Here is a 27,782-nt window from a genome sequence, read left to right on the forward strand (position 1 = left end):
GAGAAAGGAGACTAAAGCATCATGGGGCAGGGTTATAGATCCTCCACCATACGGGCTTCTCTGATGGATCAGATGGTAAAGAATCTGCCGGCAATGCAGAAGACCCAAGGTCTATCCTTGGGGGAGGAAGATCCTCGGGAAGAGGAAACGGTAACCCACTCCAGTGAAGAATGCCATGGACAGAGGAGCCTGGTTGGCTACAGTCCATAGCATCCTAAAGAGATGGACAGGCCTGAGCGACTAACACTTTCACTTTCTGTCTCCTGTTCGGAAGGGGTCAGTCTGATCAAAGGAAAGTGTCTAAAATGCATCTTATTCATTCCCAAGAAAGGAACATACATTCCACTCACTAAGGCTTGTGCACAGAAAGCGCAGGATGACATTACTGTTCTATTCAGTTCAATTATTCAGTCGTCTCTAAATCTTTGCGACCCCATGAATCGCAGCATGCCAGGCCTCCCTGTCCATCACCAACCTCCGGATTTCACACAAACTCATGCTCATTGAGTCGGCGATGCCATCCAGCCATCTCATCCTCTGTCGTCCCCTTCTCCTCCTGCCCCCAATCCCTACCAGCATAAGGGTCTTTCCCAGTGAGTCAACTCTTCACATGAGCTGCCCAAACTATTGAAGCTTCAGCTTCAGTCCTTCCAAGGAACACCCAGCACTTATCTCATTTAAGATGGACTGTTTGGATCTCCTTGCAGTCCAAGGGACTTTCAAGAATCTTCTCCAACACCACAGTTCAAAAGCATCAATTCTTCAGTGCTCAGCTCTCTTTTATAGTCCAACTCTCACATCCATACATGACCACGGGAAAACCCATAGCCTTGGCTAGATGGACCTTAGTTGACAAAATAATATCTCTGCTTTTTAATATGCTGTGTAGGTGGGTCATAACTTTCCTTCCAATGAGTAAGCGTCTTTCCATTTCATGGCTATTATCACCATCTGCAGTGATTTTGGAACCCAAAAAATAAAGTTTGACACTGTTTCCCCCTCAAGTTCCCATGAAGTGATGGAACCAGATGCCACGATTTTGGTTTTCTGAATGTTGTGATTTCAGTCAACTTTTTCACTCTCCTCTTTCACTTTCATCAAGAGGCTCTTTAGTTCCTCTTCACTTTCTGCCATAACAGTGGTGTCATCTGCATACCTGAGGTTATTGACCATGTATCCTTGAGGCAACCTGGAATTTTGAGTGGCCAAGATCAATAAGCCTCCTAGCAGTGTTAAGTTAGGAATTGTGCAATCTAAAATGTAAAAACAGTGGTTACAGAAAAAAAAGAAAGAAAAGAAACCAGAAAAGTAAAACAAAATTAATAATCTGTTGTTAGAGGCTTCTCAGTTACAAAAACATGAATGAATTTGAGGAGAAAACAGGAAGATGTACCAAGCAGTACTTAGCATTATTTGTACGGAGTTACAGCAGTAAAAATTTTGTAAGATGGTTCTGGTTTTATTACTATTCTATTGCCTACATTTTGACCAATATTAATGAGAGTTGGGATGAAAGGGTAAAAGAGACCTTTCAGTACAAAGCAATAGAATTATTTTTTTATCAGTTTCCTTAGGAATGAAATCTTATTTCTTTTCTATTCTATCTTTTAGTGAGTGGAGAATGTTTTACAATGTTCTCTTGGCTTCTGCCATGCTGCTGCTGCTGCTAAGTCGCTTCAGTCGTGTCCAACTCTTTTGCAACCCCATAGACGGCAGCCCACCAGGCTTCCCCGTCCCCGGGATTCTCCAGGCAAGAACACTGGAGTGGGTTGCCATTTGCCATACAACAGTGCAAATCAGCAAAAATTATTATTTACTCACCTGCCTTTTGAGCTGCTCCCCTCACACCATCTCACCTTTCCAGAACATCACAAGCGACTCTCTGGGCTCCGTGTTTCACCAACTTCTCATCAGCTACATATCGTTTGCAGGGAAGAAACAGAGAGGCAGATATAGAGAACAGAGTGTGAGCACAGGGAGGGAAGAAGAGTGCTGAGACCAGTGGAAACCAACACGATTACTGCAACTGTCGCAAGAATCTCTGAGAAGAATTAGTGTCTAATTGCCCCTTGATTGGCAGTTAGAAAGACTTCCTAAGATGGGATGGGCCTAGGATACACTCCCAGGGGACACACGTTGGTAAGAGTCCAAAAGAAAACTTTGGGAATGCTGGTGGTACAAAAGTAGAGATGGAAGGGTGATGATAAGTGGTGTTAGCTGGGATCAATTGACCACTCAAATTTATCTGAGTCAGGGACTTCTCTCGTGGTCCAGTGGTTAGGATCCTGTCCTTCCCCTGCACAGAGTATAGGGTTCATTGGGGTTTCATCCCTGTTGGAGAACTAAGAACCTGCATGCTGCATGGGGCAGCCAAGATAAAGAAACAGACAAAAGAAAGAAAGAAAGAAAATGAATATCTGGGTCAAAGACCAAAGAGAGGAAATGGTTTCAGGATATTCCGAGACATGAAACCTTCAATCACGCAGACTTTCCAGCTGAAAATATGACAGGATAATATACAGAGGAATGCATGAACAAAGGAGATAACATGATTTTGCAACTGAAAGAAAAGAGAGCAAAAGGAGAAAATATAAATACTATTGTCTGTCCATGTGAACATGAAGGGAAGTGATCCTCTGAGGATGTGAGCTGAGGATGCCCTTGAGAGGACAAAGTCTCCTCAAAGGTCTGAATTCATTCCAAATGAAGGAATCTGAGCTCCAATCAGTCCCAGGAGCAGACAGCACTGGGTCAGTTCTCACTTAGTTGACTCGGGAAATCTGAATCTCATTTCTTCTTTTCTATACTCAGAAAAACATCTCTTCACAGCCACTCCAGCAAAGTGCAGCCGCTGTACCTTACCTTGGATGAGGGGTTTTTCCTCAAGGCCGCCCCTCCTGACCTTGAACGCGGAGTAGCTCCTCTCGGCCCTCCTGTGCCCGCTCAGCCACTGCCTGTTGGATGTGGGGTCTCTCCTCTTGGCCGCTGGCCCTGGCATCAGGCGTGGGGTAGCTCCTCTCGGCCGCGCCTCTTTGCCTGGTCGGCTGAAACGGGGCTGGCATCTCTCGCGTGAAGGTAAGAAAAACGCAAATAAGATGGTAGGTATTGCCACGGGGCATCAGAGGGCAGACACACTGAAATCATAATCACAGGAAACTAGTCGATCTGATCACATGGACCACAGCCGAATGTGGTCCACTGGAGAAGGGAATGGCAAACCACTTCAGTATACTAGCCTTGAGAACCCCATGAAGAATATCAAAGGGCAAAATGATAGGATACTAAATGAGGAATTCCCCAGGTCGGTAGGGGCCCAGTATGCTACTGGAGATCAGAGGAGAAGTAACTCTAGAAGGAATAAAGGGATGGAGCAAAAGCAAAACCAATACCCAGTTGTGGATGTGACTGGTGATGGAAGCAAGGTCCGGTGCTGTAAAGAGCAATATTGCATAGGAACCTGGAATGTTAGGTCCATGAATCAAGGCAAATTGGAAGTGGTCAACCAGGAGATGGCAAGAGTGAATGTCGACATTCTAGGAATCAGTGAACGAAAATGGACTGGAATGGGTGAATTTAACTCAGATGGCTATTATATCTACTACTGTGGGCAGGAATCCCTTAGAAGAAATGGAGTAGCCATCATGGTCAACCAAAGAGTCCAAAATGCATTACTTGGATGCAATCTTAAAAACGACAGAATGATTTCTGTTCTTTTCCAAGGCAAACCATTCACTATTACAGTAACCCAAGCCTATAACCCAACCAGTAACGCTGAAGAAGCCGAAGTTGAACAGTTCTATGAAGACCTCCAAGACCTTTTAGAACTAACACCCAAAAAAGATGTCCTTTTCATTATAGGGGACTGGAATGCAAAAGTAGGAAGTCAAGAAACACATGGAGTAACAGGCAAATTTGGCCTTGGAACACGAAATGAAGCAGGGCAAAGGCTAATAGAGTTTTGCCAAGAGAACGCACTGGTCATAGCAAACACCCTCTTCCAACAACACAAGAGAAGAATCTACACATGGACATCACCAGATGGTCAACACCGAAATCAGATTGATTACATTCTTTGCAGCCAAAGATGGAGAAGCTGTATGCAGTTAGCAAAAACAAGACCAGGAGCTGACTGTGGCTCAGATCATGAACTCCTTATTGCCAAATTCAGACTTAAATTGAAGAAAGTAGGGAAAGCCACTAGACCATTCAGATATGACCTAAATCAAATCCCTTATGATTATAGAAATAGATTTAAGGGTCTAAATCTGATAGATAGAGTACCTGATGAACTCTGGACGGAGGTTCCTGACATTGTACAGGAGACAGGGACCAAGACCATCCCCATGGAAAAGAAATGCAAAAAAGCAAAATGGCTGTCTGAGGAGACCTTACAAATAGCTGTGAAAAGAAGAGAAGCGAAAAGCAGAGGAGAAAAGGAAAGATATAAGCATCTGAATGCAGAGTTCGAAAGAATAGCAAGGAGAGATAAGAAAGCCTTCCTCAGTGATCAATGCAAAGAAATAGAGGAAAACAACAGAATAGGAAAAACAAGAGATCTCTTCAAGAAAATTAGAGATTCCAAGGGAATATTTCATGCAAAGATGGGCTCGATAAAGGACAGAAATGGTATGGACTTAACCGAAGCAGAAGATATTAAGAAGAGGTGGCAGGAATACACAGAAGAACTGTACAGAAAAGATCTCCACGAATAAGATAGTCAAGATAACGTGATCACTGACCTAGAGCCAGACATCTTGGAATGTGAAGTCAAGTGGGCCTTAGAGAGCATCACTACGAACAAAGCTAGTGGTGGTGATGGAAATCCAGTTGAGCTATTTCAAATCTTGAAAGATGATGCTGTAGAAGTGCTGCACTCAATATGCCAGCAAATTTGGAAAACTCAGCAATGGCCACAGGACTGGAAAAGGTCAGTCTTCATTCCAATCCCAAAGGAAGGCAATGCCAAAGAACGCTCAAACTACTGCACAATTGCACTCATCTCACACGCTAGTAAAGTCATGCTCAAAATTCTCCAAGCCAGGCTTCAGCAATATGTGAACCGTGAACTTCCAGATGTTCAAGCAGGTTTTAGAAAAGGCAGAGGCACCAGAGATCAAATTGCCAACAACCGCTGGATCATGGAGAAAGCAAGAGAGTTCCAGAAAAACATCTATTTCTGCTTCATTGACTATGCCAACGCCTTTATGTGTGGATCACAATAAACTGTGGAACATTCTGAAAGAGTTGGGAATAGCAGACCACCTGACCTGCCTCTTGAGAAACCTGTATGCAGGTCAGGAAGCAATAGTTAGAACTGGACATGGAACAACAGACTGGTTCCAAATAGGAAAAGGAATGCGTCAAGGCTGTATTTTGTCACCTGATTTCTTTAACTTATATGCAAAGTACATCATGAGGAACGCTGGGCTGGAAGAAGCACAAGCTGGAATCAAGATTGCTGGAAGAAATATCAATAATCTCAGATATGCAGATGACAATGCCCTTATGGCAGAAAGTGAAGAGGAACTCAAAAGCCTCTTGATGAAAGTGAAAGAGGAGAGTGAAAAGGTTGGCTTGAAGCTCAACATTCAGAAAACAAAGATCATGGCATCTGGTCCCATCACTTCCTGGGAAATAGATGGAAAAACAGTGGAAACAGTGTCAGACTTTATTTTTTTGGGCTCCAAAATCACTGCAGATGCTGATTGCAGCCATGAAATTAAAAGACGCTTACTCCTTGGAAGGAAAGTTATGACCAACCCTGATAATATACTAAAAAGCAGAGACATTACTTTGCAACCAAGGTCCATCTAGTCAAGGCTATGGTTTTTCCCTTGGTCATGTATGGATGTGAGAGCTGGACTGTGAAGAAAGCTGATGGCCGAAGAATTGATGCTTTTGAACTGTGGTGTTGGAGAAAACTCTTGAGAATCCCTTTTACCACCAGGAGATCCAACCAGTCCATTCTAAGGGAGATCGCTCCTGGGTGTTCATTGGAAAGACTGATGCTTAAGCTGAAACTGCAATACTTTGGCCACCTCATGCGACGAGTTGACTCACTGGAAAAGATTCTGATGCTGGGAAGGTTTGGGGGCGGGAGGAGAAGGGGACGACCGAGAATGGGATAGCTGGATGGAATCACTGACTCTGTGAACATGAGTTTGAGTGACCTCTAGGAGTTGGTGATGGACAGGGAGGCGTTGCGTGCTGTGATTCATGGGGTCGCAGAGAGTCGGACACGACTGAGCAACTGAACTGAACTGAACTGATACTCAGAAAAAAAAAATCTTTTAAAGTATTTATTTGCCTATTAACAGTGAATGAAGATGAAAATAAGTAAATTTTGATTAAAAAGAAAAAAAAAAAAGACTCACTGTTTCAGTGACCTTGTGTTAGGAATTTGCTTTTTCCATTAAAAACTCTAAGAATTGTAGGAACTGCTATTCAGATTTTTTTTTTGCTCAAGGGAGAAAGAACTGAGTTAGTGAGTAAATATTATATTAAGGATTAAATGGGTAAAAGGGTGTCTAGACAGAAATCGCTGAAAATAAACTACTGATATGCCTTCAACAGATGACTTTAAGCAGCATATAACCAGATCGCCCTCTTAGTACTTAGGAGGAAAAAGCCCACATTGGGGCAGGAGAAGGTGACGAATACTCTGTGCTACCTGCTCCCCACCTCAGAATAATAGGATTCTTTCCAAGGGACTCTTTGGAAATAGTGTTCCCTTGGCTAAATCACAAAGTCAATCTTTACTTTTAGAAAATAAATCTTACACTATCTCCTCCATATTAACAGAACCTTGCAGAAGTGAGGGATATGTAACTTGGACAGCTCATCTCATTTTGGATCTCGTGATAAGCAGGAAAATAAATAATTGTCTTCTTGCATTATTGGATGTACTGCAGTTTCTCACTTTAAAGGTCAAATGCCCACATCCACATATGCTTCTCTTAAAACAAATATCATTATTAAAATGACAGAATGCCAGAAAAGTTTATCTCTGCCAACCAGGATCCTGAAGGTGCCGTCTGTTTTAACTGTGGTCATTTGACGAACAACCATTGGTTCACGATGTGTCACGCCAACAGATGCAGGCTACAAAAGTCGCAGCACTTTTGCATCCTCTCCAACCACTGGGACACCCTCAGCTTCTAGAGCAGAAGGGCCACGAGACTCAACAAGATGAAGGCTCTGCTGTTCAGTCTTTCCTCGGTCTGCTTGTTGCCATTCAAGGTGAAGCTCAGACAGACGCCTCACAGGTACCAGGGCATTTGAACGGTGGACAAGCTTGGGAGGAGTTCTTAGCGTGTATCCGTGTGAGTGTCCTTTTCGAGGTTTGGTCATGCGGACTGCTAAGTCTCGCCATCTCCCTGCAACTGAAAATTGCTCCATTCGCTGGCTCTATGCCTGCTGTTTGTGATGTCTGTATCATCTCTACCATCCATTTATCGGCTCTCTTGTATGTTCACTACTCTTGCAAAACCAATGGATGATCTCTCAGCTGTTGGATTGGGTCTCTGGCATTTGACAACATAGCTCAAGCTATCTCAGTAATACCTCAATTATTTCCTTTATCTGACTTGAGTTTTCACATGATTTTATACTTAGGGCTGTGTTAGTAAAGATAGGTAACTTCTGCTAAGTGAAAGGGCAGGGAATCTCCTGAGGGATGGTATCGAGCAGAATTTACAGAGATGAACTAAGATTTCTGAAGGTAATTTTGCTTTTAGTTTACAGGAAGATGGTTAACCCAATACACGTCAGCCAGTAACATGGAGAAGATCACCGAGGGGGCGCCATTCCCCGCTTTCATGAGTTACATTGAGCTTGATGAAGAAAATGGAACAATACTGATGCACTTTTATGTAGTAAGTAAAAGTCACCCAAAAGGAAAACACCTCTAAACTCTGGCCTGAGGGAGGGTGTCTCTTCCCCGTCTGCAGGAAGCTCTCTGGCTGATGTTGAGAGGAAGACTCCCTGAGCTGTGGGGCTGAGCAGGGATCCTGGGCTGGGAGGAGGGCAGTTTCACTGTGAGCACCAGCGAATGTCCTGATAATTCTGCGGATTGGGGGAACCAGAAGCTCACTGTCATCAACTCATTACAGTAAAGAGGGACACAGCCGAGGGAAGAGGCTCATGTCCTGGAACCCACAGTCCCCACCAGGCGCTTGACCCCTTCCTGCAGAATTTGTAAGAGACGGTTCCCACTGAGCCCAGAAGTGAGAACAGGGGGAGCCCACACAGTGAGCTCTGCCCTCGGGGCTTCCTCATGGGAGGTTTCAACATTACTGAGTTTCCCAAAGTCGTCAGAGCCCCTAGTGACTTTCCCAAATCCTTTCCCAGGCACTGCCATTGCACGTGACAGCAGTTCAATCCCTGCGTCAGGAAGATCCCCTGGAGAAGGAAATGGTGACCCACTTCAGTATTTTTGCCTGGAGAATCCCATGAACAGAGATGCCTGCTGGGCGATAGTCCAAGGGTTCGCAATAGGTCAGACAGGACTGAACAACCAACCACACACACACAGAGATCCAAGTACCATTCATGGAATGTCCACTATATTTTAGGTGGTATGCTAGGAACATGCAAAGTATGGCAAAAATCAACACATTTGTTCAGCCATTATCTCCCACCCCACCCCACCCGAAAAAAACCAGAACATGTAAACTCAGGTATACATTGTGAGGAATAAAAGTATTAAGAACAGAAACAACTAAATATTTAATGCTTGGGGATATTGCTTTATAAATATATATCACGGATTATGTATTATATATAACCATATGGTTGATAGCATCAGTTCATTCGCTCAGTCGTGTCTGTCACTTTACGACCCCATGAACTGCAACAAGCCAGGCCTCCCTGTCCTTCAACAAGTCTCAGACTTCACTCAAACTCATGTCCATTGAGACGGTAATACCATCCAACCATCTCATCCTCTGTCGTCCCATTCACCTCTCGCCCTCAATCTTTCCCAGAATCAGGGTTTTTTTGTCCAAGGAGTCAGTTCTTTACATCAGGTGGCCAGAGTATTGGACTTTCAGCTTTGCATCAGACTTTCCAATAAATACTCAGGACTGATTTCTTTAGGATGGACTGGTTGGGTGTCCTTGCAGTTCAAGGGACTCTCAAGAATCTTCTCCAATACCATAGTTCAAAAGCATCTATTTTTTGGTGCTCAGCTTTTTTTTACAGTCCAAGCCTCACATCCGTACATGACAACTGGAAACACCATAGCCTTGACTAGATAGACCTTTGTTGGCAAAGTAAAGTCTCTGCTTTTTAATATGCCATCTCGATTGGTCTTAACTTTCCTTCCAAGGAGTAAGCGTCTTTTAATTTCATGTCTGCAATCAGGATCTGCAGTGATTTTGGAGCCCCCAAAAATAAATTCTGACACTGTTTCCACTGCTTCCCCATCTATTTCGCATGAAGTGATGGGACCGGATGCCAGGATCTTACTTTTCGGAATGTGGAGTTTCAAGCCAACTTTTCCACTCTCCTCTTTTACTTTCATCACGAAGCTCTCTAGTTCTTCTTTATTTTTGCCGTTAGGGTGGTGTCAATTGCACATCTGTGGTTATTAATATTTTTCCTGGCAATCTTGATTCCAGCTTGCACTCTGCCAGCCCAGTGTTTCTCATGATGTACTCTGCATATAAGTTAAATAAGCAGGGTGATATATACAGCCTTGACAAACTGCTTTTCCTATCTGGAACCAGTCTGTTGTTCCATGTCCAGTTCTAACTGTTGCTTCCTGACCTGCATATACGTTTCTCAAGAGGCAGGTCAGATGGTCCGTTATTCCCATCTCTTAAAGAATTTTCCACAGTTTACTGTGATTCACACAGTCAAAGGCTTTGGCATAGTCAGTAAACACGAAATAGATGTTTTGGAACACTTTTGCTCTTTTGATGATCCAACAGATGTTGTCAATTTGATCTCTGGTTCCTCTGCCTTTTCTAAAACCTTCTGGAACATCTGGAAGTTCACGGTTCATGACTTGTTGAAGTCTGTCTTGGAGAATTTTGAGCATTACTTTGCTAGTGTGTGAGATGAGTTCAATTGTTTGGTAGTTTGAGCATTCTTTGCTATTCCCTTTCTTTGGCATTGGGATGAAAGCTGTCATTTTCTTGTCCTGTGGCCACTGCTGAGTTCTCCAAATTTATTGCCATATTAAGTGCAGCACTTTCATTGCATCATCATTTAGTATTTTAGATAGCTCAACTGGAATTCCATCACCTCCACTAGCTTTGTTCATAGTGATGCTTCAGAAGGCCCAGTTCACTTCTCATTACTGGATGTCTCTCTCCTGGTCAGTGATCACACCATCGTGATTATCTGGGCCGAAAAGGTCTTTTTTGTACAGTTCTTCTGTGTATTCTTGCCAACTCTTCTTAACATCTTCTGCTTCTGTTCGGTCTATTTCTGTCCTTTATTGTGCCCATCTTTGCATGGAAAGTTCCCTTAGTATCTCTACTTGTCTTGAAGAGATCTCTAGTCTTTTGCGTTATATTATTTTCCTCTATTTCTTTGCACTGACCACTGAGGAAAGCTTTCTTATCTCTCCCTGCTATTCTTTGGAACTCTGCATGGAAACGGGTATATCTGTTTTTTTCTCCATTGCTTTTTGCTTCTCTTCTTTTCACAGCTATTTGTAAGACCCTTCAGATAGCCACTGTGCTTTTATTCATTTCTTGACCTTGGGGATGATCTTGCTCCCTGTCTCCCATGCAATGTCACCAACCACCATCCATAGTTCATCAGGCACTCTTTCTATCAAATCTAGTCCCTGAAAACTATTTCTCACTTCCACTGTTTAATCATAAGGGATTTGATTCAGGTCATATCTGAATGGTCTAGTGGTTTTCCCTACTTTCTTCAATTTAAGTCAGAATTTGGCAATATGGTGTTCATGATCTGAGCCACAGTCAGGTCCCACTCTTCTTCTGCCGGACTGTATACAGCTTCTCCATCTTTGGCTGAAAGAACATAATCTATCTGATCTCAGTGTTGGCCATCTGGTGATGTCCACGTGTAGAGTCTTCTCTTGTTCTGTTGGAAGACAATGTTTGCTAAGACCAGTTCGTTCTCTTCGCAAAACTCTATTAGCCTTTGCCCTGCTTCATTCTGTACTCCAAGGCCAAATTTACTTGTTACTCCAGGTGTTTCTTGACTTCCAATTTCTCCATTCAAGTACCCTATAATGAAAAGGACTTCTTTTTGGGTTGTTACTTCTAAAACATCTTGTAGATCCTCATAAAACCGTTCTATTTCAGCTTCTTCAATGTTACTGGTTGGGGCATAGACTTGGATTACCGTACTGTTGATTGGTTTGCCTTGGAAACAGAGGACATTCTGTCGTTTTTGAGATTGCATCAAAGTTCTGCATTTCCAACTCTTTTGTTGACTATGATGGCTACTCCATTTCTTCTAAGGGATTCCTGCCCACAGTAGTAGATACAATGGTCATGTGAGTTAAATTCACCCATTCCATGTCCATTTTAGTTCACTGATTCCTAGAGTGTCAGTGTTCACTCTTGCCATCTCTTGTTTGACCACTTCCAATTTGTCTTGATTCATGCACCTAACAGTCCATGTTCCTATGCAATATAGCTCTTTACAGCATAGGACCTTGCTTCTATCACCAGTAACATCCCCAAATGGGTGTTGTTTTTGCCATCCCTTCATTCTTTCTGGACTTCTTTTTCTACTGATCTTCAGTATCATATTGGGCACCTATTGACCTTGGGAGTTCACCTTTCAGTGTCCTATTATTTGCCTTTTCATACCGCCCTTTTCTTTACTCGTTATTAAATGTCTACGCCTAGAGCCATAGGTAAGAACAGATCTGCTTATTCTAAACTTTTCTGGCTCTTCACGTGAGAAAATTATGCACTCTGAATCATATTCCCCACCTTCCCTCTCTCAGTACAAAGTTTAAAGATGTAATCAGCGTCTGCATATGCAAGACGTTTTCCAAGCCAAATGAAAGGAGTTTGTCTGCTCAGATAAAATGTTGTGTATTTGCAGTTATGTTGGATAATTGCTGTGTTCCCACTTTGTGGTTGGTTTTCAGTGAATTCAATGCATTTCAATTCCCTAATGACTAAGAGGGCTTCCCTGATAGCTCAGGTAGTAAAGAATCTGCCTGCAATGCAAGAGAGCCTGGTTCAATTCCTGGGTCAGGAAGATGCTCTGGAGAAGGGATAGGCTACCAACTCCAGTATTCTGGCCTGGAGAATTCCATGGACTGTATAGCCCATGGGGTCAGAAAGAGGCAACATGAATGAGTGACTTGCATTTTCACTTTCAATGACTAAGAACACTCACCACACTTCACTGTGGGCATTCTTTTCCAAGGTGTCTGTTCAAAAATCAATCCAGTTCCTGTAGAGTTATATTCCTTTTAGTATTTGTTTCATGAAAATTCTTTATATGGGCCAAATACACATTTATCACATACATGTACAGTATGTGAAGCCACGTACTCCTGTTATAGAGGTGACAATATATACTTATCATATACTATATCCATAAATTTCTTCATGATATCATACAAACACATCGTGTGTATTTAAGTGTTTGCTTGTATAAGTGTCCGTGAGAGTGCAAAATGTGTCTGTATACAGACATGTGTCTTTCAAGTTTAATCCTCATATGGTATTGAGATGGAGGAAGAGTGTGTGTTTGGAGAAAATTAAACTTTCTTTAAATTTTGTGATTTTGGGCTCTCATATTGTCTAATGAGGGCTTCCCTGGGGGCTCTTATATTGTGTAAGAAAGCCTGTTGGATTTCATATTGTCTAATAAGTTCTGGCGGCTCTCTTATTGTCTAAAAAGGGCTTTCTCTGGTGTCTCAGAGGGTAAAAAATCTGTCTATAATGCAGGAGACCTGGATCCGATCTCAGGGTCAGGAAACTCCCATGCAGAAGGATTTCGCAACCCACTCCAGTCTTCTTGCCTGGAGTTTCCCACAGACAGAGGAGGAGACTGGTGGGCTACAGTCCATGGGGTCGCAGAGAGTCAGACACAACTGAATGACAAACACTTTCCCTTTCATTGTCTAATAAATCAGTGCCAGGGTTGTGACAATGCTCAAGGTTTGTCTTGAAGGCTAAGCCTCTCATTTTTCAGAAACCATATAAAGGAAAAGTTCATTGTTTTTCTTTCTTCCTAAAATTCTACATTTCGCCATGTTTATTGTCTTTGCACACGACCTGTTTTGTATCTGTGGTTACCTTTGGAACTACTAGTCAGATTTAGCGTGTAGACAGATCATCCTTGCCGCTTGATATATGCTGGATCTGAGACAACATATTTTGTCTCTTTTGAAGGTCAAATTGTTCACCAGCACTGAGGTGATACCTGACACATATTCTTGGGTGTCACAAAGAAAGAATCCTAAATATACATCAAATTTTTATTATGCTAATCAATCAACATGAACATATTTTGTTTTTAATGAAGAATGGAGAATACATAGAAAAATATGTCTCAGGCACAAAGGAAGGAAACGTTTATGCTCTTGACTGTAAGTATGAATGTTTCAGTGGAAAGACGACGTTCAGGTAGAAATCTTGGTCTCAGCTTTCTTCACTAACCCCATACACCTGAATTCTACTCCCACTAAATTCAGAGGTCAGGGACTGGATAGCCTTGCCTCAACGGAGTGTTACTCAGAGAGACCAGATCCAAACATCCTAGACTGAGAAGTTAAGTGGGTCTTAGGAAGCATTATAAAACAACGCTAGTGGAGGTGACAGAATTCAAGTTGTCTTCTTTAAAATCCTGAAAAATGATGTTGTTAAAGGGCTGCAAGCAATGTGTCAGCAACTTTGGAAACCTTGACAGTGGCCAAGGACTGGAAAAGGTCAGTTTCCATTTCAATCTCCAAGAAGGACCATGACAAAGAATGTTCAAACTACCGCACTGCTGTGCTCATTTCACATGCGAGCAAGATAGTGCTCAAGATCCTTCAAGTCAAGATTCAGAGGTACATAATCAGAAAACTTCCAGAAATATAGGCTTGATTAATAAAAGGTAGAATAACACGATGAAATTGTCAACATTCAGTGGGTCATGGAGAGAGCAAGGCAATTCCAGAAAAAACAATTTTTTTCCTGCTTCATTATGGGAAAGCTTTTGACTTTGTGGATCACAACAAACTGCGGAAAATTCTTCAAGATATGGTAATACTGGATTGCCTTACCAGGCTTCAGAGAAACCTATATGTGGATCAGTCAGCAACAGTGAGAACTGGACATGGAACAACATATTGGTTCAAAATTGGGAAAAGAGTACAAGATAGCAAATACGGTCATGCGGCTTCTATAACTTATATGCAGAGTACATCATGCTAAACCCCAGGCCGGATGAATGACAAACTGGAATCAAGATTGCTGGAAAAAATAGCAACAGCATCAGATATGCAGATGATACAACTTTATGGAAGAGAGTGAAGAGGAACTAAATAGTCTCATGATAACGGTGCAAGAGGAGACTGAAAAAGCTGTTCTCAAACTCAACATTCAACACCAGGAAGATCATGGCCTCTGGTCCCTCACTTTATGGCAAATAGAAAGTGCAAGAGTGGACGCAGTGACAGGTTTTATCTTCTTGGGCTCGAAAATCTCTGAGGATTGTGACTGTAACCACGTAATTAAAGATAACTGATACTGGGAAGGACAGCTATGACAATCCAAAACAGCTTATTAAAATGCAGAGACATCACTTTACCAACAAAGGTCGTTTTAGTCAACTGAATGTTTTTTTTTTCCCCCGTATTTATGTATGGATTTGAGAGTTGGACCATAAAGAAGGCTGCGCACCAACGAATTGATGCTTTTGAATAGTGGTGCTGGAGAAGACCCTTGAGAGTCCCTTGGACTACAAGGAGATCCAACCAGTCCATCCTAAAGGAAATCAGTCCTGAATATACATTGGAAAGAATGATGCTGCAGCTGAAGTCCCAGTCCTTTGGCCACCTGATGTGAAGAACTGACTCATTGCACAAGACCCTGATGCTGGGAATATTTGAAGGCTGGTGGAGAAGGGGATGACAGAGGATTAGATGGTTGGATGTAATTATCGGCTCAAAGTACACTAATTTCAGCAAAATCTGGAAGCTCATAGAGGACAGGGAACTTGGTGTGGTACAGCTCATGGGGTAATGGAGAGTCAGACATGACATAGAGATTTAATATCAACAAGAAGGATGTGGTAAACTTGAGTGTATATCGATTTTGTAGGATTCTCACAGATAATTTTCAACAGATTTATGAACTGAGGTCCCGCACACCACAACTAGACTGTACTCCACCGTCACCACAAGTGGAGAAAGCCAACGGGCAACAGGGAAGACTCAGCAAATCAAAAATAAATAAATAAAAATCAGAAAAAGAATCTGTTAGGTTTCTCTGCATGCACGTTCTATAAAGCATCTTAGGCTTCTCAGAACACACATTCTATAAAGCATCTTAGTAAGACAGCAAAGAGTGGCTGGTTAATTGTAGGAAAAGTTGTGGATGAGGAAAATCGTACCTCCTTCTGTTGCCATGGATAACGGTAGCATTCTGTCCAAGCATGAAGTGAGTGGGTCCATACAGGATGGACCGTTCTTCATGCCCGCCATGTGCCACAATAATCTAACTGACAAGTTAAGGGTGGGCTGCTTGTATCTTTTCTCTCTCTCACAGATGCGGGTCTCAATGAATTTCAACACATTAGTGGGGACGAGAACACTCTCTTAGTGTATAATATCAACGTGGATGGACATGGCAAGGAGACAGAACTGGTGGGATTATTTGGTAGGTATGATATCCTAAAATTCCCATAACCACTGTCATGTAACAGGTACACTGTCAGGACTTTCATTCAGAATATCAGGAGGTGCTGACAGTATTCCATATTCAGGGTGCAAGGCCTGCGTATTTATGCTCACCAAATGAAGGATCCTGGAAGGTAATTTACCAAGAAACAGGAGGCCATAGGGTGCAGAATATCACATCATCAGGCATTTCACAATGATTCCTATGTGCTGAAATCTTAAAAAAAAAATGCAGTTTTGCTAGAATATTTTATTTTACATATGTCAACAAATTTCAAGCCATGTCTGTAATGAAGCTGACTTCATTTCAGGTTTAAAATTTTATTTATTTTTTAATTGAAGGATAACTGCTTTATAGATTGTACTGTTTTCTGCCAAATATCAACATGAATTAGCCATAGGTAAACATATGATTGTGTGAAAGGTGGTCAGTCTTGTCTGACTCTTTGTGACCCCATGGACTATACAGTCCATCGAATTCATCAGGTCTGAATACTGGAATGGGCAGCCTTTCCCTTCTCCAGGGTAACTTCCCAACACACAGATCAAACCCAGGGCTCCCACACTACAGGAGAGTTCTTTACTAGCAGAGTCACAGGGAAGTCAATAGGTATATATATACATACACATATATGTCCCTTCCATTTTGAAACTGCCTCCTATCTCCCTCCCACCCCTCTAGGTTGAAACAGAGCCTGTGTTTGAGTTCCCTGAGACATACAGCAAATTCCCATTGGCTATCTATTTTTCATATGTTCATGTCATTTTGCATATTTCTCTGACCATACATCTTACCGTCTCCTCCCCTCTCCCCATGCACATACGTCTCTTCTCTATGACTGATTCTCCACTGATGCCCTGCAAATAAGTCCATTATCAGTACCATCTTTCTAGATTCCATAGATATGCAGATTCCATATGTATATGTTAGTATACAATAACAGTTTTTTGATACACTGTAAGCCTTGGAACACTTATCAGATAAACCTTTGACATGTTCCATGTTTCAAATGCATTGTTCTTATCAACACTGATATCACCCCGTCAAGTAACCACACAGGAGCACTAAGAGGTGTGTGTGCCATGCGGACAACAGGTGTCTATTTCAGAAAATGTTACTGGGTAGAATGGTAGGTTCATGAAAGAGTAAATCACGCCTGTTGTTATGTGTGATCAGGTGAATGTGTCCGTGGAAGGACAGAAAGGTGGTTCCTACTAAGCCTGGTGTACAAACAGATATGAGACGCAGGTATATACGCAAGGAAGGTGAGACAAGTAAGTAGGTTCCATAGTAGGATGGGCTCAGCCCCAAATTCATGAAGATCCTGGCAAGTTTTGGGGGTCCAGCTCCTGATGCTGAGGAGTAAGTTGTTCTACTAACCAAGTTGGACTGGGGTCAATTCTTACGACAAAAGCACATGTTTGTGTCGTGGGAACCATTGAGCGCTCTTGGATTCTACAAGTGAACATCTGATTGTCACGTTCCATTTCTACTTCTGTAGATTGAGAAATTTCCATGGGTTCCCGGGGGTCGACAATTCTGTTTTTTGCTCGGTGATTTTACTGGCAAAGGAAATAATGTAGACTCGAAATAAAAAGAGAAGTTCGACAACGCGGTGAGAGAAAAGGGGATTCCAGAAGAAAATGTCCTGGACTTCATCGACATTGGTAAAGGAATTAAATTTTTTCCCTGCACATACCATTCACCTGTTGTGTATAAACCAGAAAACAAGTCAACTTATTCAAAATGTCTTCTTCCACAAGTAATCTCTTTTAAGATCCGTTATTAAAACAAAGGAAGGAAGGAAGGAAGAAAACTTGGAAATGCTGGGGAATGTTAGTAATCGGTGGCTCTTTCATTTCTCCCATTTTGTTTTTCTTATTTTGTTTTTCATTTCTCCCATTTTGTTTTTCAGAGGAGTGAAAAAAAGTGACTCTGACACTCTTGTAAGTAAACACAGTCCATTATTAACGCTACCCCTTCCAGATGAAGCAACAAGTAACACTGTTATTTCATATTTGTGAAATGTTAGTTCCACCACTTTAAATGTATCACTAAAGAATTTTTTGTTCAATAATGTCGCTGCTCTTGAGCCATATTATTGAAAGCACTTTGATTAATTAATGCCAAGCAGCTGTGGTGAGAGTCTTATCCTGCAGAAATCTTGCAGATTAGAGTCATCTGACAGAAGCAGGAATCCCCATGAGTTGGTGGAAATTATTAGTGTCCCCATCCGTCCTGACGTCGGGGTTGTGCCCACTCATTCCTCCCCCAAGAGAATCGGTATGAAACAGAGCTCTGCTTCCCTGAAGCAGGGCTTCCCTGATACCTCAATTGGTCAAGAATCCGCCTGCAATGCAGGAGACCCCGGATCGATTCCTGGGTCTAGAGGATCTGCTGGAGAATGAAAGGCTACACATTCCAGTATTCTTGGGCTTCCCTTGTGGCTCAATGGGGGAGACCTGGGTTGAATCCCTGGGTTGGGAAGATTCCCTGGAGAAGGGAAAGGCTTCTCCAGTATACTGGTGTGGTGAGTTCCATGGACTGTCATGGTTCATGGCATTACAAGGAGTTGGAGATGACCAAGCGACTTCCACTTTCACACTTTCCGCAAGACCACTGTTTGATCTCATATGATTCTGAGAGAAACAGTAGATGCCTTCCAACCACACTGTCTGAAACATGCATTTGCGATATATTCCTTCTCTGGTCTCACCTCCTAGTGGTGAGTTCCTTCCCCACCTGGAGCGCTGCCCCTCCGCTCTGCCCTGCCTGCGTGTTTGGACAAGAAGCAGCTCTGACCTACTGTGTGTCACCGCCACACTCCCTATATCCTGGCCTCCATCTCACCTTCCTGCAATCACTCAGCAACATGGAATGTAAAAATGCACATCTGTATTCCCGAAGCCTGCAAACAGCACTGCTCAGCGTCTGAGCCACTGAAAATTATCAGTGTGCTTAAAAAAAAAAAGAAAAAAAAAAAATAGAAGGCATCCAACGCAGCTTCAGACTCTCATAGCCCTGACAAGAACATGCAATTTTCCCAAGGCCATGCTGAGTTCACCATCCTTGCTCACGTTGGGACAGCTTAATTGAAACTATGAATGTCCTCAGATTATCAGTGACCACTTGTGGTTCACCATGGATTTACCGAGGTGGACATAGCAACATCAATGAATTGACTGTGATGTTAATGAATGTGATAGGAAAGTGAAAGCAAAGCTATCTTCAGGGCGTCAGGTACCATCAAGGCCACTGCTGGTAACTGGGCTTGAGGTAGCTTCACTTCACCGTTTCTAAACAAACCTGAAGGCTGCAATGATTGGTCCCCTAGAGACCTTCCAAGAAGTTTTGCACTTTTGTTGTCTTCCTTCTTAAGTCACTGTGTAAATTTCAAGCTAAAATGGATTGCAAAAATGGAGAAGAGTAAGGCAGTGGAAGCGTTCATGACTTGGCCAAAAGAAACCGTATAGTGGGAATAAGAAAAATGAATCTTGACTTGAAGGATCTTGAGCACTCACTGGAAAAGACTCTGATGCTGGGAAGAATTGGGGGAGGGAGGAGAAGGGGACGACAGAGAATGAGATGGCTGGATGGCATCACCGACTCGAGGCACTTGAGTTTGAGTGAACTCTGGGAGTTGGTGATGGACAGCGAGGCCTGGCGTACTGTGATTCATGGGGTCGCAAAGGGTCGGACACGACTGAGGGACTGAACTGAACTGAACTGAACCTTGTTCGCATGTGAAGTGAGCATAGCCGTGTGGTAGTTTGAACATTGTTTGTCATGGTCCTTCTTGGAGATTGAAATGGAAAATGACCTTTTCCAGTTCTGTGGCCACTGCAAAGGTTTCCAAAGTTGCTGACACATTGATTGCAGCCCTTTAACAGCATCACTTTTTAGGATTTTAAGAGCACAGCTTGAATTCTGTCACCTCCACTAGCATTGTTTCATAATGCTTCCTAAGACCCACTTAACTTCTCAGTCTAGGATGTCTGGATCTGGTCTCCCTGAGTAACACTCCGTTGAGGGAAGGCTATCCAGTCCCTGACCTCTGATTTTTAGTGGGAGTAGAATTCAGGTGCATGGGGTTAGTGAAGAAAGCTGAGACCAAGATTTCTACCTGAACGTCATCTTTCCAGTGAAACTTTCATACTTACAGTCAATAGCATAAACGTTTCCTTCCTTTGTGCCTGAGACATATTTTTCTATGCATTCTCCGTTCTTCCTTAAAAACAAAATATATTCATGTTGGTTGATTAACATAATAAAAATTTGGATTCTTTCTGTATGTCACCCAAGAATATGTGTCAGGTATCACCTCAGTGCTGGTGAACAATTTGACCTTCAAAAGAGACAAAATAGGTTGTCTGAGATCCAGCATATATCAATCGGCAAAGATGATTTGTCTACACGCTAAATTTGACTAGTAGTTACAGAGATAACCACAGACACAAAGCAGGTCGTGTGTAAAGCAATAAACATGGCGAAATCTAGAATTTTAGGAAGAAAGGAAAAGAATGAACTTTTCCTTTATATGGATTCTGAAAACTGAGAGGCTTAGCCATCAAGAAAAACCTTGAGCATGGTCACAACCCTGGCAGTGATTCATTAGACAATGACAGTGAAAGAGTTTGTCATTCAGTTGTGTCTGACTCTCTGTGAACCCATGGACTGTAGCCCAACAGTCTCCTCCTCTGTCTGTGGGAAACTCCAGGCAAGAAGCCTGGAGTGGGTTGCCATTTCCTTCTGCATGGGAATTTCCTGACCCAGAGATCGAATCCGGGTCTCCTGCATTACAGGCAGATTCTTTACCCTCTGAGACACCAGGGAAAGCCCTTATTAGACAATATGAGAGACACCAGGCCTTATTAGAAAACATGAAATCCACCAGGCTTTCTTTCACAATATACGAGGCCCCAGGGAAGCCCTCATTAGACAATATAAGAGCCCAAAATCACACAATTTAAAAAAAGTTTAATTTTCTCCAAACACACACTCTTCCTCCATCACAATACCATATGAGGATTAAACTTGAAAGACACGTGTCTGTATACAGACAGATTTTACACTCACACGGACACTTAACAAGCAAAAACTTTAGTACACACGATGTGTTTGTACGATATCATGAAGAAATTTATGGATACACTATATGATAAGTATATATTGTCAGCTCTATAACAGGAGTACGTGGCTTCACATATGTCCTCTGTACATGTATGTGAAAAAGGTGTATTTGGCCCATTTAAAGAATTTTCATGAAACAAATACTAAAAGGGTAATAACTCTACAGGGACTGGATTAATTTTTGAATAGACACCTTGGAAAAGAATGCCCACAGTGAAGTGTGGTGAGTGTTCTTAGTCATTGAAAGTGAAAGTGCAAGTCATTCAGTCATGTTTCCTATTTGCGACCCCATGGACTATAGATTCCATGAAATTCTCCAGGCCAGAATACGTGAGTTGGTAGCCTATCCTTTCTCCAGTGCATCTTCCTGACCCAGGAATTTAACCAGGGTCTCCTGCATTGCAGGCAGATTCTTTACTAACTGAGCTATCAGGGAAGCCCTCTGAGTCATTAGGGAATTGAAAGGCATTGAACTCACTGAAAACCAACCACAAAGTGGGAACACAGCAATTATCCAACATAACTGCAAATACAAAAAAATTTTATCTGAGCAGACAAACTCCTTTCATTTGGCTTGGAAAACGTGATTCCTTGCATATGCAGACACTGATAACTGTTTTAAATTTTGTGCTGCGAGAGGAAGGTGGGGAAGATGATTCAGACTGCATAATTTTCTCACGAGAAGAGCCAAAACGTTTGCAACATGCTGATCTGTTCTTACCTCTGGATCTAGGCATAGACATTTAATGATGAGTAAAGAAAAGGACAGTATGAAAAGGCAAAAAATAGGACACTGGAAGGTGAACTCCCTTGGTCGGTAAGGGCACAGTATGCTAGTGGAGATCAGTAGAGAAAGAAGTCAAGAAAGAATGAAGGGATGCCGAAAACAACGCCCATTTGGGGATGTTACTGGTGATAGAAGTAAGGTCTGATGCTGTAAAGAGGAATATTGCATAGGAACCTGGACTCTTAGGTGCATGAATCAAGACAAATTGGAAGTGGTCAAACAAGAGATGGCAAGAGTGAACACTGACACTCTAGGAATCAGTGAACTAAAATGGACTGGAATGGGTGAATATTAACTCAGATGAACAATATACCTACCACTGTGAGCAGGAATCCCATAGAAGAAATGGAGTAGCCAACATGGTCAAGAAAAGAGTCGGGAATGCAGAACTTTGATGCAATCTCAAAAACGACAGAAAGATCTCTGTTCATTTCCAAGGCAAACCAATCAACAGTACGGTAATCCAAGTCTATGCCCCAACCAGTAACATTGAAGAAGCTGAAATAGAATGGCTCTATGAGGACCTATAAGACGTTTTAGAACTAGAATTCTAAAAAGAAGTCCTTTTCATTATAGGGGACTGGAATGGAAAAGTTGGAAGTCAAGAAACACCTGGAGTAACAAGCACAATTGGCCTTGGAGTACAGAATGAAGCAGGGCAAAGGCTAATAAGCTTTGTGAAGAGAACGAACTGGTTATAGCAAACAGCCTCTTCCAGCAGCACAAGAGAAGACTCTACATATGGACATCACCAGATGGCCAAAACTGAGATCAGATAGATTATGTTCTTTCAGCCAAAGATGGAGAAACTGTATACAGTACAGCAAAAGAAGACCAGGAGCTGACTGTGGCTCAGATCATGAACTCCATATTGCCAAATTCTGACTTAAATTGAAGAAAGTAGGGAAAACCTTTAGACCATCCAGATATGACCTAAATCAAATGCCTTATCATTAAACAGTGGAAGTGAGAAATAGATTTCAGGGACTAGATCTGATACACAGAGTCCCTGATGAAGTATGGAAAGAGGTTCGTGACATTGCATGGGAGACCGGGAGCAAGATCATCCCGAAGGTAAAGAAATGAATAAAAGCAAAATGGCTGTCTGAAGGGCCTTACAAATAGCTGTGAAAAGAAGAGAAGCAAAAAGCAAAGGAGAAAAAGACAGATATACCCATTTGCATGCAGAGTTCCAAAGAATAGCAGGGAGAGATAAGAAAGCCTTCCTCAGTGGTCAGTGCAAGGAAATAGAGGAAAATCATATAATGCGAAAGACTAGCGATCTCTTCAAGAAAAGTAGAGATCCTAAGGGAACATCCCATGCAAAGATGGGCACAATAAAGACAGAAATGGACCGAACAGAAGCAGAAGATATAAAGAAGAGGTGGCAAGAATACACAGAAAACTATACAAAAAAGACCTTTTCGGCCCAGATATCATTATGGTGTGATCACTGACCAGAGCCAGACATCCAGGAATGTGAAGTGAAGATGGCCCACGGAAGCATCACTATGAACAAAGCTAGCGGAGGTTATGCAATTCCAGTTGAGCTATCTCAAATACTAAACGATGATGCTATGAAAGTGCTGCACTCAATATGGCAATAAATTTGGACAACTCCGCAGTGGCCACAGGACAGGAAAATGCCAGCTTTCATCCCAATGCCAAAGGAAGGGAATAGCAAGAAATGCTCAAACTACCAAACAATTGAACTCATCTCACACACTAGCAAAGTAATGCTCAAAATTCTCTAAGACAGACTTCAACAAGTCATGAACCGTGAACTTCCAGAAGTTCCAGAAGGTTTTAGAAAAGGCAGAGGAACCAGAGATCAAATTGACAACATCTGTTGGATCATCAAAAGAGCAAAATAGTTCCAGAAAACCATCTATTTCGAGTTTACTGACTATGCCCAAAGCCTTTGACTGTGTGAATCACAATAAACTGGAAATTCTTAAAGAGATGGAAATACCAGATCATCTGACCTCCCTCTTGAGAAATGTATATGCAGGTCAGGAAGCAACAGTCAGAACTGGACATGGAACAGCAGACTTGTTCCAAATAGAAAAAGCAGTTTGTCAAGGCTGTATATATCACCCTGCTTATTTAACTTATATGCAGAATATATCATGAGAAACACTGGGCTGGCAGAAGTGCAAGCTGGAATCAAGATTGCCAGGAAAATTATTAATAACCACAGATGTGCTGTTGACACCACCCTAATGGCAAAAATAAACAAGAACTAGAAAGTCTCGTAATGAAAGTGAAAGAGCAGAGTGGAAAAGTTGGCTTGAAACTCCACATTCCGAAAACTAAGATCCTGGCATCCGGTCCCATCACTTCATGGGAAATAGATGGGGAAGCAGTGGAAACAGTGTCAGACTTTATTTTTGGGGGCTCCAAAATCACTGCAGATCCTGATTGCAGACATGAAATTAAAAGACGCCTGCTCATTGGAAGAAAGTTATGACCAATCAAGGTGGCATATTAAAAAGCAGAGACATTACTTTGCCAACAAAGGTCTATCTTGTCAAGGCTATGGTTTTTCCAGTTGTCATGTATGGATGTGAGGCTTGGATTGTAAAAAAAGCTGAGCACCAAAAAATAGATGCTTTTGATCTGTGGTATTGGAGAAGATTCTTGAGAGTCCCTTGAAGTGCAAGGAGATCCAACCAGTCCATCCTAAAGAAATCAGTCCTAAATATTCATTGGAAAGGCTGATGCTAAGCTGAAATTCCAATACTCTGGCTACCTGATATAAAGAACTGACTCCTTGGAAAAAACCCTGAAGCTGGGAAAGATTGACGGCAACAGGTGAATGGGACGACAGAGGATGAGATGGTTGGATGGTATTACCGTCTCAATGGACCTGAGTTGGGTGAAGTCTGAGAGTTGTTGATAGACAGGGAGGCCTGGCTTGCTGCAGTTCATGGGGTCGCAAAGTGACAGACACGACTGAGCGAATGAACTGATGCTATCAACCATATGGTTATATATAATACATAATCGGTGATATATATTTATAAAGCAATATATCCAAGCATAAAATGTTTAGTTGTTTCTGTTCTTAATACTTTTATTCCTCACAATGTATACCTGAGTTTACATGTTCTGTTTTTTTTCGGGTGGGGTGGGGTGGGAGATAATTGCTGAACAAATGTGTTGATTTTTGCCATACTTTGCACGTTCCTAGGAAACCATCTGCAGTATAGTGGACATTCCATGAATGGTACTTGGATCTCTGTGTGTGTGTGGTTGGTTGCTCAGTCCTGTCTGACCTATTGCGAACACTTGGACTATCGCCCAGCAGGCATCTCTGTTCATGGGATTCTCCAGGCAAGAATACTGAAGTGGGTCACCATTTCCTTCTCCAGGGGATCTTCCTGACCCAGGGATTGAACTGCTATCACGTGTAATGGCAGCGCCTGGGAAGGGACTTGGGAAAGTCACTAGGGGCTCTGACGACTTTTGGAAACTCAGCAATGTTGAAACCTCCCATGAGGAAGCCCCGAAGGCAGAGCTCACTGTATGCTCTCCCCCTGCTCTCACTTCTGGGCTCAGTGGGAACCGTCTCTTACAAATTCTGCAGGAAGGGGTCAAGCGCCTGGTGGGGACTGTGGGTTCCAGGACATGAGCCTCTTCCCTCGGCTGTGTCCCTCTTTATTGTAATGAGTTGATGACAGTGAGCTTCTGGTTCCCCCTCTCTGCAGAGGTTTCGGGACAATCCCTGGTGCTCACAGGGATACTGACCTCCCCCCAGCTCAGTATCCCTGCTCAGCCCCACAGCTCAGGGCGTCTTCCTCTCAACATCAGCCAGAGAGCTGCCTGAAGATGGGGGAGAGACACCCTCCCTCAGGCCAGAGTTTAGAGGTGTTTTCCTTTTGGGTGACTTTTACTTACTTGACATAAAAGTGCATCAGTATTGTTCCATTTTCTTCATGAAGCTCAATGTAACGCATGAAAGCGTGGAATGCGCCCCCCCCCTCAGTGATCTTCTCTTTGTTACTGGCCGCCACGTATTGGGTTAACCATCTTCCTGTAAGCTAAAAGCAAAATTCCCTTCAGAAATCTTAGTCCATCTCTGTAAATTCTGCTCGATACCATCCCTCAGGAGATTCCCTGTCCTTTCACTTAGCAGAAGTTACCTATTTTTATGAACACAGCCCTAGGTATAAAATCACGTGAAAACTCAAGTCAGATAAAGGAAATAATTGAGGTATTACTGAGATAGCTTGAGCTATGTTGTCAAATGCAAGAGACCCAATCCAACAGCTGTGAGATCATCCTTCGGTTTTACAAAAGTAGTGAACATACATGAGAGCCGATGAATGGATGCTAGAGATGATACAGACCTCACAAACAGCAGGCATAGAGCCAGTGAATGGAGCAATTTTCAGTTGCAGGGAGATAGCGAGACTTAGCAGTCCACATGACCAAAACCTCGAAAAGGACACTCACACGGATACACGCTAAGAACTCCTCCCAAGCTTGGACCACCGTTCAAATACCCTGGTACCTGTGAGGCGTCTGTCTGAGCTTCACCTTGACTGGCAACAAGCAGACCGAGGACAAGACTGAACAGCAGAGCCTTCATCTTGTTGAGTCTCGTGGCCCTTCTGCTCTAGCAGCTGAGGGTGTCCCAGTGGTTGGAGAAGATGCAAAAGTGCTGCCACTTTTATAGCCTGCATCTGTTGGCGTGACACATCATGAACCAATGCTTGTTTCTCTTATGACCACAGTTAAAACATAAGGCACCTTCAGTATCCTAGTTTGCAGAGATGAACTTTTCTGGCATTCGGTCATGTTAATAACGATATTTGTTTTAAGAGAAGCATATGTGGATGTGGGCATTTGACCATTAAAGTGAGAAACTGCAGTACGTCCAATATTGCAAGAGGACAATTATTTATTTTCCTGCTTATCACGAGATCCAAAATGAGATGAGCTGTCCAAGGTACATATCCCTCACTTCTGCATGGTTCTGTTAATATGCAGGTGATAGTGTAAGATTTATTTTCTAAAAGTAATGATTGACAGTGTGGTTTAGCCAAGGGAACACTATTTCCAAAGAGACCCTTGGAAAGAATCCTATTATTCTGAGGTGGGGAGCAGGTTAGCACAGAGTATTTGTAACCCTCTCCTGCCCCAATGTGGGCTTTTTTCCTCTAAGTAGTAAGAAGTCGATCTGGTAATGCACTGCTTAAAGTCAACTGAAGAAGGCATATCAGTAGCTTATTTTCAGTGATTTCTGTAGAGACCCCCTTTTACCCATTTAAACCTTAATATAATATTTACTCACTAACTCAGTTGTTTCTCCCAGTGAGCAAAAAAGGCTGGATAGCAGTTCTTGAAATTTTTAGAATTTTTAATGGGAAAAAAAATTTCCTAACTCAAGATCACAGAAACAGGGAGTCATTTTGTTCATTTTTTACATCAAAATTTACTTATTTTCATCTTTATTCACTGTTTTTTTTTTCAAATAGATACTTTAAAAGATTTATTTTTTTCTGAGTATAGAAAAGAAGAAATGAGATTCAGATTTCCTGAGTCAACGAAGTGAGAAGTGACCCAGTGCTGTCTGCTCCTGCGACTGATTGGAGATCAGATTCATTCATTTCGATTGAATTCAGACCTTTGAGGAGAGTTTGTCGTCTCAAGGGCGTCCTCAGCTCACATCCTCAGAGGATCACTTCCCTTCATGTTCACATGGACCGAAAATAGTATCTATATTTTCTCCTTTTACTCTCTTTTCTTTCAGTTGCAAAGTCATGTTATCTCCATTGTTCATGCATTCCTCTGTATATTATCGTGTCATATTTTCAGCTGGAAAGTCTGCGTGATTGAAGGTTTCATGTCTCTGAATATCCTGAAACCGTTTCCTCTCCTTGTTCTTTGACCCAGATATTAATTTAATTTTTTTGTTTTTGAGTCTGTTTCTTTATCTAGACTGCCCCATGAAGCATGCAGGTTCTTAGTTCTCCAACAGGGATGAAACCCGTATGAACCCTATACTCTGTGCAGGGGAAGGA

The 27,782-nt window shown here is 42.3% G+C and overlaps 1 protein-coding gene across 1 annotated transcript in view; it reads left to right on the forward strand.

Annotated features, from left to right (window-relative positions):
- LOC129535568 (odorant-binding protein-like) overlaps positions 1–25,582 on the forward strand; it is a 42,762-nt gene extending 17,180 nt beyond the window's left edge. Inside the window, exon 6 of the mRNA XM_088834382.1 lies at positions 25,464–25,582. Within this exon, the coding sequence (XP_088690508.1) occupies positions 25,464–25,582 (119 nt within the window). The remainder of the gene's footprint in view (positions 1–25,463) is intronic.
- The last annotated feature ends 2,200 nt before the right edge of the window (positions 25,583–27,782 follow it).

The sequence above is a fragment of the Moschus berezovskii genome, chromosome Y (genome assembly GCF_049115385.1).
Source record: "Moschus berezovskii isolate FMDL1 chromosome Y, NW_MosBer_1.0, whole genome shotgun sequence".
In the NCBI taxonomy this organism is placed as follows: Eukaryota; Metazoa; Chordata; class Mammalia; order Artiodactyla; family Moschidae; genus Moschus; species Moschus berezovskii.